This window comes from Olea europaea, unplaced genomic scaffold (genome assembly GCF_002742605.1).
Source record: "Olea europaea var. sylvestris unplaced genomic scaffold, O_europaea_v1 scaffold2636, whole genome shotgun sequence".
Classification (NCBI taxonomy): domain Eukaryota; kingdom Viridiplantae; phylum Streptophyta; class Magnoliopsida; order Lamiales; family Oleaceae; genus Olea; species Olea europaea.
Genome location: NW_019244706.1, coordinates 37,195 through 52,311, shown reverse-complemented (window position 1 = coordinate 52,311; position 15,117 = coordinate 37,195). Strand labels below are relative to the sequence as shown.

The 15,117-nt window shown below is 33.7% G+C and overlaps 1 protein-coding gene across 1 annotated transcript; it reads left to right on the top strand.

Moving 5' to 3' along the window:
- Positions 1-2,604: 2,604 nt before the first annotated feature.
- LOC111383230 (GATA transcription factor 9-like) lies at positions 2,605-3,971 on the top strand. The gene is made up of 2 exons (XM_023007313.1): positions 2,605-2,928; positions 3,028-3,971. Exons 1-2 carry the CDS (start codon positions 2,605-2,607, stop codon positions 3,769-3,771), a joined length of 1,068 nt encoding a protein of 355 aa, XP_022863081.1. The 3' UTR covers positions 3,772-3,971.
- The last annotated feature ends 11,146 nt before the right edge of the window (positions 3,972-15,117 follow it).

Sequence of the window (15,117 nt, the reverse complement as noted above, 5' to 3'; positions counted from 1 at the left end):
AAATATATGTTGCAGATTATTCTTATTTATTAGATCATAGAATGAATTTATATTAAAATATTCAAAGTAGAAATGTTTAAAAGACTAGGATATATGTTTCAGTATAGAAAGAACCATTTCATTAAGGGTAATATAGACCTTTCAACAAAAATGAATAGTGATAAATCAAATAGAAAAATCTCCAAATTTTCTAATAGAATAAATCAATTATGCTTTCATTTATAAAATTAATAGCTTACCCAAGAAACTAACATCGCGACATAATTTTAATTTTAAAACGTTAAAAATTGCAAACCTAATGTAATTGAAGACATAATTACTAAAACAGTGTAATTTAACTTATAATTCTGTATCTATGCGATCTTATTTTAAAATTACAAACACCTGTGAAAGAAAATATTTATAAAAATAATTTGCAGAAATATAAAAGATATGATACGACAAGAATATAAATATTTTTTCATATAGTTAACAAGATGCTAAACTCCAAAAAATTGTTACTTTATAATTAAGGGCTTATTTTATTTTTTACTTATTTTAGTTAAAGGTCAAGTACAGTAATTTCTCGAAATTTGGGAACAAACCGAACAAGAAGATTGAGGGAGTTGGGGGTTAAAGGTAGGGGTACATTTTTTACCACGTCAAACCCCATTCTCCACATAGGTCAAAAATTATTTGTCACTAATGGTTTTTTTGTCTATTAAAAGACAAAAATATCCTTGAATATGTTATACAATTATAAAAATACAATTTTGTTTAGAAGACAATAATACCTATTTAGTTAGAAAGTAAAAACCAAATATTTCCCACTTAAATTTTAAAAACTATTAACTTTCTTTATCTATTTACTCCAACATAAATAAAAAAATCTTTTCATTTTTCATCTTTTTCAACCTAAAACCTCATAAATTAATCAAAATCTAAATAAGAAAATATTATTTATATTCATCACTTTTAATCGGTAAGTATATTTACGTATCTTTAATTTCGTTTCGTTATATTATTATGATTTTTAATTGTTAACTCTTATTTCGACATAAATTAACATGTAAATATATTTTGTTAACATGTCTATAATTTTTTTAAACAAAAACGAGAAACACTCATTTGCACGTATAAAAAATTCAGACAGATTCACAACAGTTTGTAATAATGCAGAGAAAATCGGCTAGGTTGATTGTTAATAGTCGGCCTAGCCAAAAGACTTTTTTTGCCTTTATTATCTATTTTTTAAAAAAATATTTATATATTTCATAATGCAGATATAGATCAACTATAGTTTCGACTTTGTTACTTTGGTGAATTTGAAATGAACGAAAATGATCGATGGACATAAAAATGGACTAGTGAAAGACATAATGCTATTGAAATTGTGATAACATCGAGTACATCATATGTGGAAAATGTACAATGATTTAAGGAACAAGCTCAACATCGATCACACTCAATACGATACGGAATTGGGATTTCTATTCAACAAGCACACATTCATTTCAATTCCAAATGTAAATGCTAATTCTGAAGCTGAAATAAAATTTCTAAATGAATTGAACCAAAATTGCCCGACTCCTATTCATGTAACTTTAATGGTGAAGAATGTTCACGAGAGTGAATATGAAGATTCTGATTGAAGGGATAGTAAATGTGAATGATTTTTTAATTTCAACCGATTTGATCGGTTCATTAGGAAAGATAAATTGTATTGGACAATATTTATGATGTTTTATCCTATTTATATTTGTTTATACATTGTGAAAATTCCAAATATGCCCTTAATCCTTTTTAATTATGTTTTATTTTATAAGAGAAATAAACATTCTACATGCTTGATATGCTGAATTGAAAAAAAAAATTAACAATAATTAAAAAGCAAAAAAATAAAATAAAATTATGGATATCATATTTTTCATATTATCCCGTACAATCTCATCCAACACTGCATTGCAAACACGCATAAATAAAGTGACTAAATCTTTGAAGTACTTAACAAGAATAAAAAAATTTCCATGCATTTCGTAATTGCTATTTGCGCTCTTTGCTTATTCGATATTAACTTGATGAACTTATAACTACTTTTATACTATTATTTATTTATTTATTATTATTATTTTTTTTACAGTACTTGTATGGTCCATTGCACTTTTTGCAGTGAATTTTGCCATCTTAACCCATAAAGTGTTTCTTGAGATGACCTACTTCTTAAGTAAAGGCCATTCCTATTTATCCCCGACATCACACCTCACTTGTGGACCAACAAATCATACCAAGAAAAAATTGCATATCATAAATGAGGGGATAATTTAGTAATTTTGGAATGAAATATCCCATTTTTTTTATATTTTTAAAATTTTAAAACTACTAAATCTTTACGTTTTTTTAAAGCCATATTTTCTCCTCGTCAAAATCCAATTTTTTAGCTATCAGACTGTCCCCCTTTAAACGCAAATAAACCCCTCTCCCCACTTCTACCCCCACCTCTCTCTCTCCTCCAAAACTTTCACTCCCAACTCTCTCTCTCTCTATATACACACACATACGTACACATACTAGTCCATTTCTTGATTTTATTCTCTAGTTCAAACATTGTGAATTCAAGAAAATTCAATGGAAAATCCAGAATTCTTCCAGGGAGGTTACTGTAACCCACAATTGACGCCGGAAAAACGTCTTTCGGACGGGAAAAATGGTGATCATTTCATCATTGACGACCTTTTAGACTTCCCGAATGAGGATGGAATGGTAACGGATGGCCCATTCGAGGCAGTGATGACCGGAAACTGGACCGACTCCTCCACAGTCACGGCGTTAGATAACTCATTCAATTCATCATTCTCTGGAAGAACAGCTGAAACTCATTTCGCAGGTGATAATATTGGCGTCTGCCGAAGTTTCGCCGATGGCCAATTCTCCAGTGAACTTTGCGTGCCGGTAATTTGTTATCAATTCATGCAAATTGTCTAAATATTTTTAATCTGTTAACAGAATACATTCAAAATTAATATAACAATTCTCGAATGGAAAATACAGTATGATGATTTGGCTGAATTGGAATGGCTATCGAATTTTGTGGAGGAGTCATTTTCAAGTGAAGACGTGCAGAAACTGCAGCTGATACAAGGAATGAAGGCCCATACCGATGATGTTTCAGGAACTCACCAATACCAATTCCAGCCGGAAACCACCAGAAATGCCAGAATGCTGGGCCCCGACATGTCGGTCCCGGCCAAGGCACGCAGCAAGCGGTCACGCACCGCCCCTGGAAACTGGACGTCCCGTCTTTCTGTGGTGTCGTCAACCCCATCCACAGCCAAAGCACCGCTTGCAATCTCATCCTCGTTGGAGTCTGACATAATCCCAAGCTCCGGGAAGAAGCTTGTGAAATTGCCGCAAAAGAAGGAGGATTCGTATAATGCAGGCACTGCGAATGGTGGCGAGGGGCGGAAGTGCCTGCACTGTGCAACGGATAAAACGCCCCAGTGGCGGACCGGGCCCATGGGGCCTAAAACCCTTTGTAATGCATGTGGTGTGCGTTACAAGTCGGGCCGACTCGTTCCTGAGTACAGGCCAGCAGCAAGCCCGACTTTCGTGCTTACTAAACATTCCAATTCTCACAGGAAAGTTTTAGAGCTGCGTCGACAGAAGGAGATGGTTCGAACCCAGCAGCATCCGCAGCAACAATTTCTTCATCCGAACATCATGTTCGATGTATCCAACGGCGATGATTACTTGATTCATCAACATATCGGGCCTGATTTTCGGCAGCTTATTTAGCTATGGAGGGTATTCTTCGAAATCGATTTAGAGAAATCTCTCTAATTTTCTTTAGTTTAATCATTTTTCTAGAACAAATTATTCCTAACTTATCGAATTTTGCATTGTTTCTTTTGAAGTAATCAGGAAAAAAATGGATTCAGAAAAAGTAGAGCATGGCGTCTAAAATCTAATTTGCCAAAATCTGGCAATTTCTAGAACCCAGTTTTGAAATTCAAAGATTTTCTGCTCTTCTTCTTATATGGTCTTTGAGTTGCATGGGATTATACTTTACAATCAGTTCAAGTACTATATTTCATACATACCCTAATAAGTAATAACTCTTTTGGACAGTGAATTGTGGGGCTTTATATCGCATGAACCAATGACGATCTCTACTAATAATGATGAATACCATTCTTCTATCCTACACGACAATTAATTCAAAAAATGGATTACAAAAAAAGTAATTTGAATGCTATTTATCCAGAGTCTAGATGATTATCGACTGACTCCACTGCCACATAATCTAATGACCTTTGGATGCACTTTTAGACATTGAACGTACATGTATAGCATTACTTTTGAATTAAATAACAAACACCAAAGAAGAAGATGAGCATGAGAGAATCTTTATCGTTGTTAAAGCATTTTATTTCAAATTGAGCTACCAATACATACATGTCGGTTGGAAGTACCCTTTATTTCATGGACAAAATTCCAGTTGTTCATTGAAATTTTGTCATGAATTATTGCATCTGACCATGCCGATAACCTCATCTAGGTGCAAGAATGTCACATTTTGTGGCTTTTATGTCACTATATGAATCACCAATATGATCTATCAAATTTTTCTGACATTACTAAGAATATGGGCAGGGGTGGAATCAGAGGACTCAATTATTTATTTATTTATTTTATTATTATTATTTTTTGAATTGATGCATAGAAAAAAAAATTTCATTAAAGGTGCATTTGGTTGCCAATATTTTTCATGAAAAATGTGTTTTTTCCACCCACATTCCTACTTTTGTACTGTTCAATTAACAAATTTTCATGGAAAACATTTTCCTACTTTTGATTGTGTGACTATATTTTCCACAAAATTAGAGAAAATAATTTCTTTATGGGGAGTAGGGTTTTATTTTTCAAAAAATTCACCTTCTCCTTCTCTCTCTCTCTCTCTCATCTATCCACTATCTCTCATCTACCCACAAAAATAAATAAATGTATTAAAAGCTAAATCAATCAAATACATTTAATTAATAATTTTCATATAAATAAGTTCTAAGCAATTGAATTGTCTAAAATTTATTTTCTTTCCATGCAAATTCCATGCTTGCAAAGTAAAGGCATACCTTCTATGGAATGTTCGGAATGTGATGGGTGAGGAAGGGTAGCGTAGCTAGGAAGGAGATGGTCTTTCTAGTTCTATTTCGTCTAAGGTGATGGGCTCTCTCTTACTCCTCTTCTCATGTACGAGGATAGGCTCAGCATCGCTTTGCGGAAGACAACAATCGTTGGAAAGGGTCTTTTGAGTGAGGTTCCGCCTAGATTCTTCTGATAGGAAGCTTCCTTGTCCGCGCAGTAACAATTTATCCCTATTTCTTTCTTTATGTGCATCATCGAGGATTGCACCCTTTTTTTTTCCTTAAAAAAATAATTGGGCCTAGGGCAGGCTTGGGCTGAAGTTCAGGCCTGCGCCCTCCGGGTTTGACCATAATATGCTTGTGTTGAACACTGTCAATTTTGTTCATAATTATAACACCACGAACATTCAATAAAGTGTTGGCGTTCGAGTTCCTTCATCGTCTTTAGCTGACAAGGCATTACTTTGAGCCTGCGAAAAAGAGATACGAAATGTTCCTGACTTGGTCCATGACCCGCCAATTAATTTCAAGTTGGTTTAGGTCGATTCAACATGTCATTTTTATTTATATTAAAACTATTTAAAATTAAAACACTAAAAATATTATAAATTGAAAGCCCATGTTCTAGTTTCAATATTTGTTAACTAGGCCGATCAAGCATCAGCTAGCAAGCTAAATAGACAACTTAACACGACCTATCTATACGTCAAGTCACCCTCTGAAGCAAGCCAGATACGTTCTGATCCTTTACAAATTAAGTCGGTCATAATCTAAACCGTTCAATCAATTTTTGACACCACTAATTAAAAATCTTCACGACATTTTCGATTTCTTCGTGTTGATAAAATTTATTGAGTACGGCCTGAAAGAGGGCACGTAGTTTTCAGTGAAGAGCAATCAGGGCTGAGTATCTGCATTTTGTGGTGAATTTTGTTTTACAGAGAATGTTATTGAATAGTGGATACCAATGGGGTTAATTTCTCATTGATTTCTGCTACCTTCACTGAAATCCGTTAGGGTTTTGTAGCATATCTTTTTGCACGGAATTCAATTGTACCTCCACTTATTTATTTTCGAAAAAGAGACACTCAGATATTTAAATAAGTGTTGGAGTCAGTAATTATACCTGCTTACTTTCATGCCCACCATGTGACAAAAATTATGTTCTATAACGACTTAGAACTGAATTGAGTGAAGTGTAATTGTAAAGGTTGAACCTAATTTTGAGGGTCCCCATCGTCCCACTCCTAGAATTTTGTGAGAAAGTTAAATCGTGGAATGTGTCCCAACAGGTCAGAGAACAAGAGCTGCATGTACACTGCGCTTAGAAGGAATCTAATTTCATGTCTCAAGAATCGGATTCCTACACTGCGACTGCCAGCAAGGCGTGAGATAACCTCACTCCTATTCTTTGTACTACTAGATTATGCCTCAGGGGGCGAGTGAAGTGTAATTGTCACGCTTAGGAAGAAAGTGTTGAAAATTAGAAATCATAATTTTTTTTCCCATCAAAAACAATAATCTCATTGAAATAAAGAAGATACAAAAAAAAAATTAAAAAAATACGCAAGATTTGTAAAAGTTCGTCTTAGTGTGAGAATACGTCATTCGTTGTTGCAGTAATTCATTATAATGTAAAGAAATTTAACACTCTATATTTTTTAACACATCTCTTTTTTATGATGATATAAAACCATAATAATTATGGCTTCCTAATTATTAGAAAAATCATGACAAATTTGAAATTATAAGCGCGAAATTCCTAAACTTTCATTAATTTACGGGCTCCGTGCCTCCGTCCCCTGCACCCTTCGGGAGGGGACTTTTTGCCTCCCTTCCAATCCCAAGAAAACCTTATCGTGAAAATTGATCGACAAATGACAATAATTAATTTTCACAATTTAACCAATTATTTTATATGCAGAGAGAGGTATTGAATTTCACGAGATGCAATTAGGTGGTACAAAATGTGCGATCCCAGGCATCCCTGATCCAAATGCCCGTATTTAATTTTCTTGTCGATTATTTATTACTTTTTGTATAAAATTTATTTTAAAATAACAGTACGTTCTCTGCAGCAAATCCCTTTTTAATCTTTTACCATCATGAAGTTAAATAAATGAAGTAAATGACTGCAATTAAATATAATTAAAAGTAATAATCACAGCTTAAAAACCAGTGATTGAGCAAGAAAAGATATTGAACTTGTTTGGAAGTGATTTTGAGAATTGATTTTTCGATCGTTAAGAGAAAAATGGAATCCACCAGTAAGAGAAGAAATCAAATATAACGGCTGCAATAGTGAAATAATGGTCAAAAAATCAATTTTTTGGACCAAAAATCACTCCCAAATAGACTAACTATTTAGTTATGAAATTAATTTTATAGTTGTAATTTTTAAGTAATCACATGCTTTTCAAGGCATCAACCTTTTCATCAATTATAACGATTTAGAAGTGTTAACTGTACTTTGCAAATGGAGATTCTATACATTCATGAAATGTTTTATTAAGTCCTTTGTGAAATTTTAAATTTATAATTTATTAAATAATATGTTTTATTCATTAGTGATATTTTAGGCCTTGTTTGATACACTTTAAAATTTTAATACATTTTTCTCTATCTTCTTTTGAATTACACATTCTTCAATAAAATAATATTATACGTAAATAAAAAAATTCTTATTTTTTAATCACACATTTTGCAAAAAATACTATTCCATAATACATTTTACCAAAATTTCTCTTTATAATGGGCCTCAAACAAGGGTTTAATTATAAGTTAATTTTAAAATTAAAAATGAAGTATTAATTACAATTAATATTTGCAGTTATAAGTAAAAAAAAGTACTTATAACTCGATTTTATAAATAAATTTTGCACTTTTAAATATTTTTTTACATGATTTTTTACTTATAAAAACTTTTTTTATATTTTAATATAAGTCAAATTTTGTTTTACTAGTAGCATTTTCACTTCACTGCAGTTTTGCCAAAAAAAAAAAAAAAAGAGAGAGAGTGTATTTTTATCTTTGAAGTAATTTTTTTCTTCAAATAAAGTAATTCTTTTTGTAGATTTTAATTAAGGGTAATTAGCGCAAAACGTCCCTACCTTTCATCTTCATTGTGGAAAACGTCCCCACATTTCATTTTTTGGCATTTTTGCCCTCAAATCAACATTTCGTTGCGATAAAGGTCCTTTCGTCCAAATTCCATCCATTTTGTCATTAATTAAAGAGAGAGAACCAATTTTTGTCCAGTCAGCAGGGGTAAAACTGTCTCACCTATTGAACCCCTTATTCCCGCCTTTTACGTAGTCCATATATATAATGGTAGCTGGAAAATGGGCGTGAAAATACTTTAAATTATTGCATTAAATAAGGGAAAAATGTCGTTAATTAAAGAGCATATATAGTGGTGAAATCCAACCATCACTGCTACTTTTATGTTGGGTTTCTGGAAGAATGTAGTAAGATATATATTGAATGTGTGGTCAATTTATAGAGATGATTACTAGATGTTTATTTCTAGTTTATGCTTATTGTGACCACGGGGTAAATTGAGGAGATCGAGTGGAAATGGGTGCTGTGAAGTATGTATCGATTCTATGTATCAGTTCAATGGTGAATGGCCCATTTTGGCTTATTGGTGAAGATGAACAGGTCATGTTCACTTCTTCTGGGAATCGAATGAACCTTGCGCTAATAATCCCTACGTATTTATAATTTTAGCTTAAAACATCCCTACCTATAAAAAGTTTGGCGAATAAAGTCCCTACCTTTTAGAAATATTTGCTAATAACGTCCCTGCCTTTTATAAATATTTGCTAATAACGTCCCTACCTTTTAGAAATATTCAACTTGTGAATGTGAAGGATTCCACGGCAATGCATATGATTGCTTTCGGGCTACAACATATATTTTCACATCTGGACGTCCATCCTCATCCCTAAGCATTCTGTTAATATTCTCTTCACTCTCTAGTCTTATCAACCCCTTTCCTAAGATCTTTTTTTGCTTCTTATAGTAAAATTCTAACATATTTTCATCACAATTCTCGTGTAAGAATTTATGCAAATTCTCTCTGTTGCATCATTTAGCATGAAAGAAGTCGACGAAAAGAACGGATCCCCCTTCTTAAACCACATTGTTTGGCTTATCATAAAATTGGCATCCATAATGTACTTCGATAGTAAAATATTCAGAGTTACCACCTGCAAGCAATCGTATAAAGTTCACATCAAAATCAACCAACAAATTAGGGAGGACATTGACAGAACTCAATGCAAGATGACATAACTCAATCGTATAATGTTAACAACCACGTGGACATTGACAGACTCAACCTTAACACTAAAACATGGATATCTTCTATGGCAGCAATACATCAAAAACAGAAAAGTAGGAAATACAATACTAACAACATTCCACTAAAATTTTATAGCTCACTGAAAATAATTAAAGTGACATAACTCAACCTAAACACCAAAACGGGTCCTTATCCCACAAAAAAAAAAAAAAAAAACCAAAACGAACACAGAATGCACGCCAAAGGAAAATACGAACAGTGACAGAAAACAGACATAAATTGGGGGATTTCAATCCGAAATTTTGTAAATGCACACTGGAATTAGAGAAGTTCACACAAAAAATAGAGGATGAACTACCTACCATATCTGGGTCGTTCATTGCCGAGGTTTCTCAAATATGGAAGAAACATGTTGTTCCTTGAAGGCCTGCGTAACAACAATAAACACTATCAAAACCCTACACATACACTCAATCGTGCAAAGCACCACAATACGAATGGAAAACGAAAATACCCAACAGGTAATGATTCTTACCCAACGTCGCTTGCTGGACAAACTCCCAATGCGAGCTTCCACTATGTCGGCTGCTGGTATGCGACCATACGAGATGAGAATGGAGCAATAATTGGAAGATAAATGAGAATTTTTGAAGAACCAAGAGAGAGTGGAATAGGAACCGTTCGGGCTGTGAAGTGTGAAGAAGGAAATTAAGAAAATGAGGGTTTTCAATTGGTGAGACAGTTTTACCCCCGTTGAGTGGAAAAAAAATTGGTTCTCTCTCTTTAATTAACGGCAAAATGGATGGAACTTGGATGGAAGGACCTTCATCGCAACGAAAGGTTGATTTGAGAGCAAATATGTCAAAAAATGAAAGGTGGAGACGTTTTTAGCAATTAAGCTGAAAGGTAGAGACGTTTTGCGCCAATTACCCTTTTAATTAAAGTTGATATCCGTTTTGTTAAAATATAGATTTTAATTCAATTCAAAGTTAACAATTATTTCTAATCACATATTTTATGGGATTCACAATTTTTCAACCATTCATTTCATTAACTTTTATTAAATTCTACTAAAAACTGATTTTAATTCCCACTAAATAGAGACTAAATGTAAGAATGAAAAGTTATCAATCTTTTAAAATATGTAATTAAAATTAAGTGTTGACCTTGAATTGAATTTCAATTCACCTTTTTAGTGTAACCAAATAGGTAGATATGGCAATTTGAACCGTTAAAATCGAAAATCGCGGTTAATCAAACCGAATTGAGCGAAAAAATCGAACCGATGGTGCAATGTGGCGGATATGGTATTTGATTTTAATGAACCGGTTCGTGGCGGTGCGGGTATGGTATTTACGCTATCGAACCGAAACCAAACCGATTACCCGCTTAAAAAATCATTCTTTTATTAGAGATGACAAGGTTTAGTGAGAAGGAAGTTGACGAAGAGATACATGTTTTTTATTTAAATCTTAGTTAAAATCATTTTGGATTAGGTAGTATCATTATATTCTCTACTTACATTTCTTATTTACTATATAGGAATCAATTTTGAGTGCTGACCTATACTAGTAAGAGTTGTGAGGAAGAATGAAGATTGAATATGAGTTAATGTTGAAATTTTTGAATTATTGAGCATGAATCAAGTAACTATAATGCACAAGAATCAAGAATAAAGGAAAATTTTAATATTATTATATTTATAATATTGTTTGTTAAATTTGTATTTTGCAATTGAAATTTGGGATAATATTTGCATTTTCGTTTGGAATATTATGTTTTTGTTTTCATTGACTCTCTTTTCATAAATTGTTTTATATCAATTTGACGGATTGACCTATAAAAAATAATTTATTTTCGTGGTTATTAACCGAACCGATTTACGTGTTTATGGTATGGCAAAAAATTTGACGGTTCGGTGATGGTTTTGACCGAACCGAAAACGAACCGTTGCCATCCCTACAAATAGGGATTAATTAAATATTAAGCATGAGTATAACGACGTGGTTGACCGACATATTATGTGGACCAATTAAATGGTATTGACTGTAATAGCCACAAATATGAGCGATAAATATTGTATGAAGCCACATGAATAAGGATGAATACTTGTGTCTGATAATCAAACGCCAATCCACAAAGAATCCGGTCGACCTTCGGGTCAAAACTATCCAATCAACTAACACTTGGTTGTAGACCCATGTAGCAGCTACCGATCTTTAAAGACTTGTGTGGCAATCTACCCATTGAGGGATATGGCAGTTGTTATTTCGATCATATCATAAATCCTTCTAGTTTTTGTACAGGGATAACAAAAAAATTCGTTCAACTTGATATTCAAGGGTTCCGCCTCAAATGATGCGGGGATGGGGTGTCGGTCATTGTCTCGAAATGGGTATGAAAAATATAGTCCTTGTCTAGTTACCTGCCCCATTTAAATTTAACTTCAAAATTAAGTTTTTCATCAAACAAAAATAAAGTATTTACCATCATTTTTAAAGAAAATATAATTTATTGTTAAGAAATTGGAAAAAATTAATAATATTTACTAAGTGAAAATATAGAAAAATGAAAGTAAAAAATAAAATAAATAAAAACAAAAAATAAATGAGACAACAAATGGGGCAAGTTCCCTACCCCGCCCCGCCCCGATCCCGCTCCCGCTCCATCTCGTCCCGTTTTAATCGGGCATGGAGACGGGGCAAGGTGACAAAAATATTCGATGGGGCGGATGGAAATGACCGACTCGTCCTATATCTGTCCCATTACCATTCTTATTTTCGGGGATATTCATGACTAAAAAGTAGAATAACCTTGTAATTAAATATTTAATCTCCCCTAATTTTCAATTTATTTATTTATTATCTTAGTGGGCTAGGCTAACAGCTAAGGAGGCCCACAATGGGGAGAGATGAGTCAAGCCCGGAGGCGATAGGCCCATTGGTGGAACATGAGGGCCAGGTTGCAATGCAATGTTAGCCTAGTTTTGGAGCTAAGCCTCTGAGGCCGCCACTTGATTCTGGAAGGTAGTAACTTTGTCAGTGGTGGCAAAACTTTGAATGTGGATATGCCCCGTTTGCCCTCATTTTTTCCAAATTTTAATATTTGAAATAGTATTTTTTTTAAAGTGTGATTGAAAAAGAATGAAAAGTTTTCAATTTACGTGTAATATGTTTTATGAAAGATTATGTGGTTGGAAATAAGATAGAGAAAAAAAATGAAAGAAAATATGGGCCAAACGGGACTTAATGGCGGCCCCATACTAAGTTTCCATTAGCGTGACTAATGGTGCTCTGACATTTGTTTTGCTCATGACCTTTGTGCTTAATCACATGAGGCGCTAATTTGATAGTCGTGCTCCGTCAGCAATCATTGACAGCCTAAAACGTACAAAAGGTGGGCTGGAGATTTTTTCTTTTTATCGGTAAATGTGTAATGTATTGATAAAAAATCATGTACAGGTACACCGAGCATACCTGAACAATCAAAGATAAAGCACAAATACAAGTACACTAGGCATACCCAAGCATTTAAGGATCAAGTGCATATACAGTTACACCGAACATACCCAGATAAACAAAAAGAATGGGTGTACAGACAAATAGGTCTAGCAACCTAACACTATAGCCTCGAAATGAATCAAAACATACGGATACAAAAATAATATGAAATTTTATACGTGCGTTTTAATCCGTCTAATAATAGTATCAACCTACGAAATAAGGTCCTCAAAGATCTTCTTGTTCCGAGCCGTCCATAAATGGTAAATAATGCTAGCAAGAGCAATCTTCTTAGCTTTACTATGCCAAGTTGTCCCTCGAGCCTCATTTTTAATCCACTTCAATGCCCCAGGGATAGTAGACATAAAGCGTCTAATGCAAATCAAGCATGGATCTTTCCCTAAGTGTGTGCACTAAACTGACAGGTGAAGAATAAGTGGTGGTCCGTCTCTGTCCCAACTCCACAAAAACTGCAATTTAGGTCAATCTCCAAGTACCTTAATTTGTCCCTAGTTAACAATTTGGACTTAGCACCAAGCCATGAGATAAAGGCATGTTTAGGGGTAACGAAAGGATTCCAAACAGTTGCTGTCCAGGCTACCTGCAGCCTCTTCGGCTTGAAAAACTCAAAAGCTGATGGAACGCAAAACCCGCATGAAGCTGTCCAATTCGACAACACATCCCATGTAGCCTAAACAGTACCTTATGATGTATAATCCGATCTCGCACTTCCAGCAACTTTTTAATTAGTGGATAGTCTTGTTTTCTAGCCTTGTACTTCCAATTATTAGTATTGATTTACTCATTTAATCCAGAGTGTGTCTTTCTTGCTATGAATATTCCAAAGAGTTTTAGCAAGAAGTGCCAAGTTCCAAATTTTTATATCCCTAAAACCAAGGCCTTCCTCATGTTTTGGCAAGCAAATATTGCTCCAAGCAACCAATGGCTTCTTAAATCCCCATAGAAAATTACGACAAAAGCTAACAATCTTTGATGCAACCGTGGTCGGAATTGGTAGAATAGAAAGCTAAAAGCATTCCACACATTGTAGAACGGATCTCACTAGTTCCGCTTTGCCTGCATAAGATAAAGTATCCTAGGTCATGCTCCAACATACGCCGAGATTTTGTTGATAAAGGAGTCATAAGAGCTCATTTTCAACTTCATCGTTGCAAGTGGTATTCTCAGATAACGAAAAGGCATAGATCCCTTTGCCATATTAGTTAGTTGGTAGCTGTCCTCCAATTCTTAACCATGAACTCCTGTCGTATACAAGTTAGACTTGTTCACATTCATCCTTAAACTCGACATGCCTCTAAATTTGGATAAGCACTCCATCAAGTATTGTATTCAGAGCATAGACTTAACGTACTAATTATTCATCGCAATGGACTTTTTAGTACTAAAAGACAAATATACACTTCACTTCTAAATTAAAAACAAGATTTCTCCCCCTAAACCCCAGGGCCCAAACCACCTAGACCCCCAACGAGGGGCGAATCCAGGATCCGAAGTCCAGCTAGGGCGGAAGTTGACCGTCGATAATCAACGATCGTAATAGTCCGAAAAAGTTATTCAATAATCATTTCTCATTAAAATATAAATTACTTATCATAAATCACAATTCGTAAATATGAATTTTCAAATCAATAATCATTCCTCGTTAAAACATAAATTACTTATAATAAATCACAATTCACGAACATAATTTCGTAAACATAAATTCCTGAAACATAAATCATTCCTTGTAAAAACATAAATTACTTATAATAAATCACAATTCGCGAAAATAATTTCATAAACATAAATTCTTGAAACAATAATCATTCCTCATTAAAGCATAAATTACTTATAATAAATCATAATTCGGAAACATAAATTCTTTAAACAATAATCATAACATAATTAACATTCGTTAGTCAATACTCAACATCAACAAGTTAAGTAGCCAACAAAATTAAACAAAAACAAAATAAAAATAACTAAAGAGGGAGAAAGAGTCACCAGTCACCAGACTCACGACACTTGGACTTGGCTTGCAGTCGGCAGTCGACAATAGAAGTTGCAAAACATTAAATGCTAATTATTGTATAATGAGTTATTTTAAGGGGATTGTTGTAAATTAAATACTAATTAATGAATGATAATTGTATTCCTATAATCATAATTATTATGATTATTGTACCTTCTG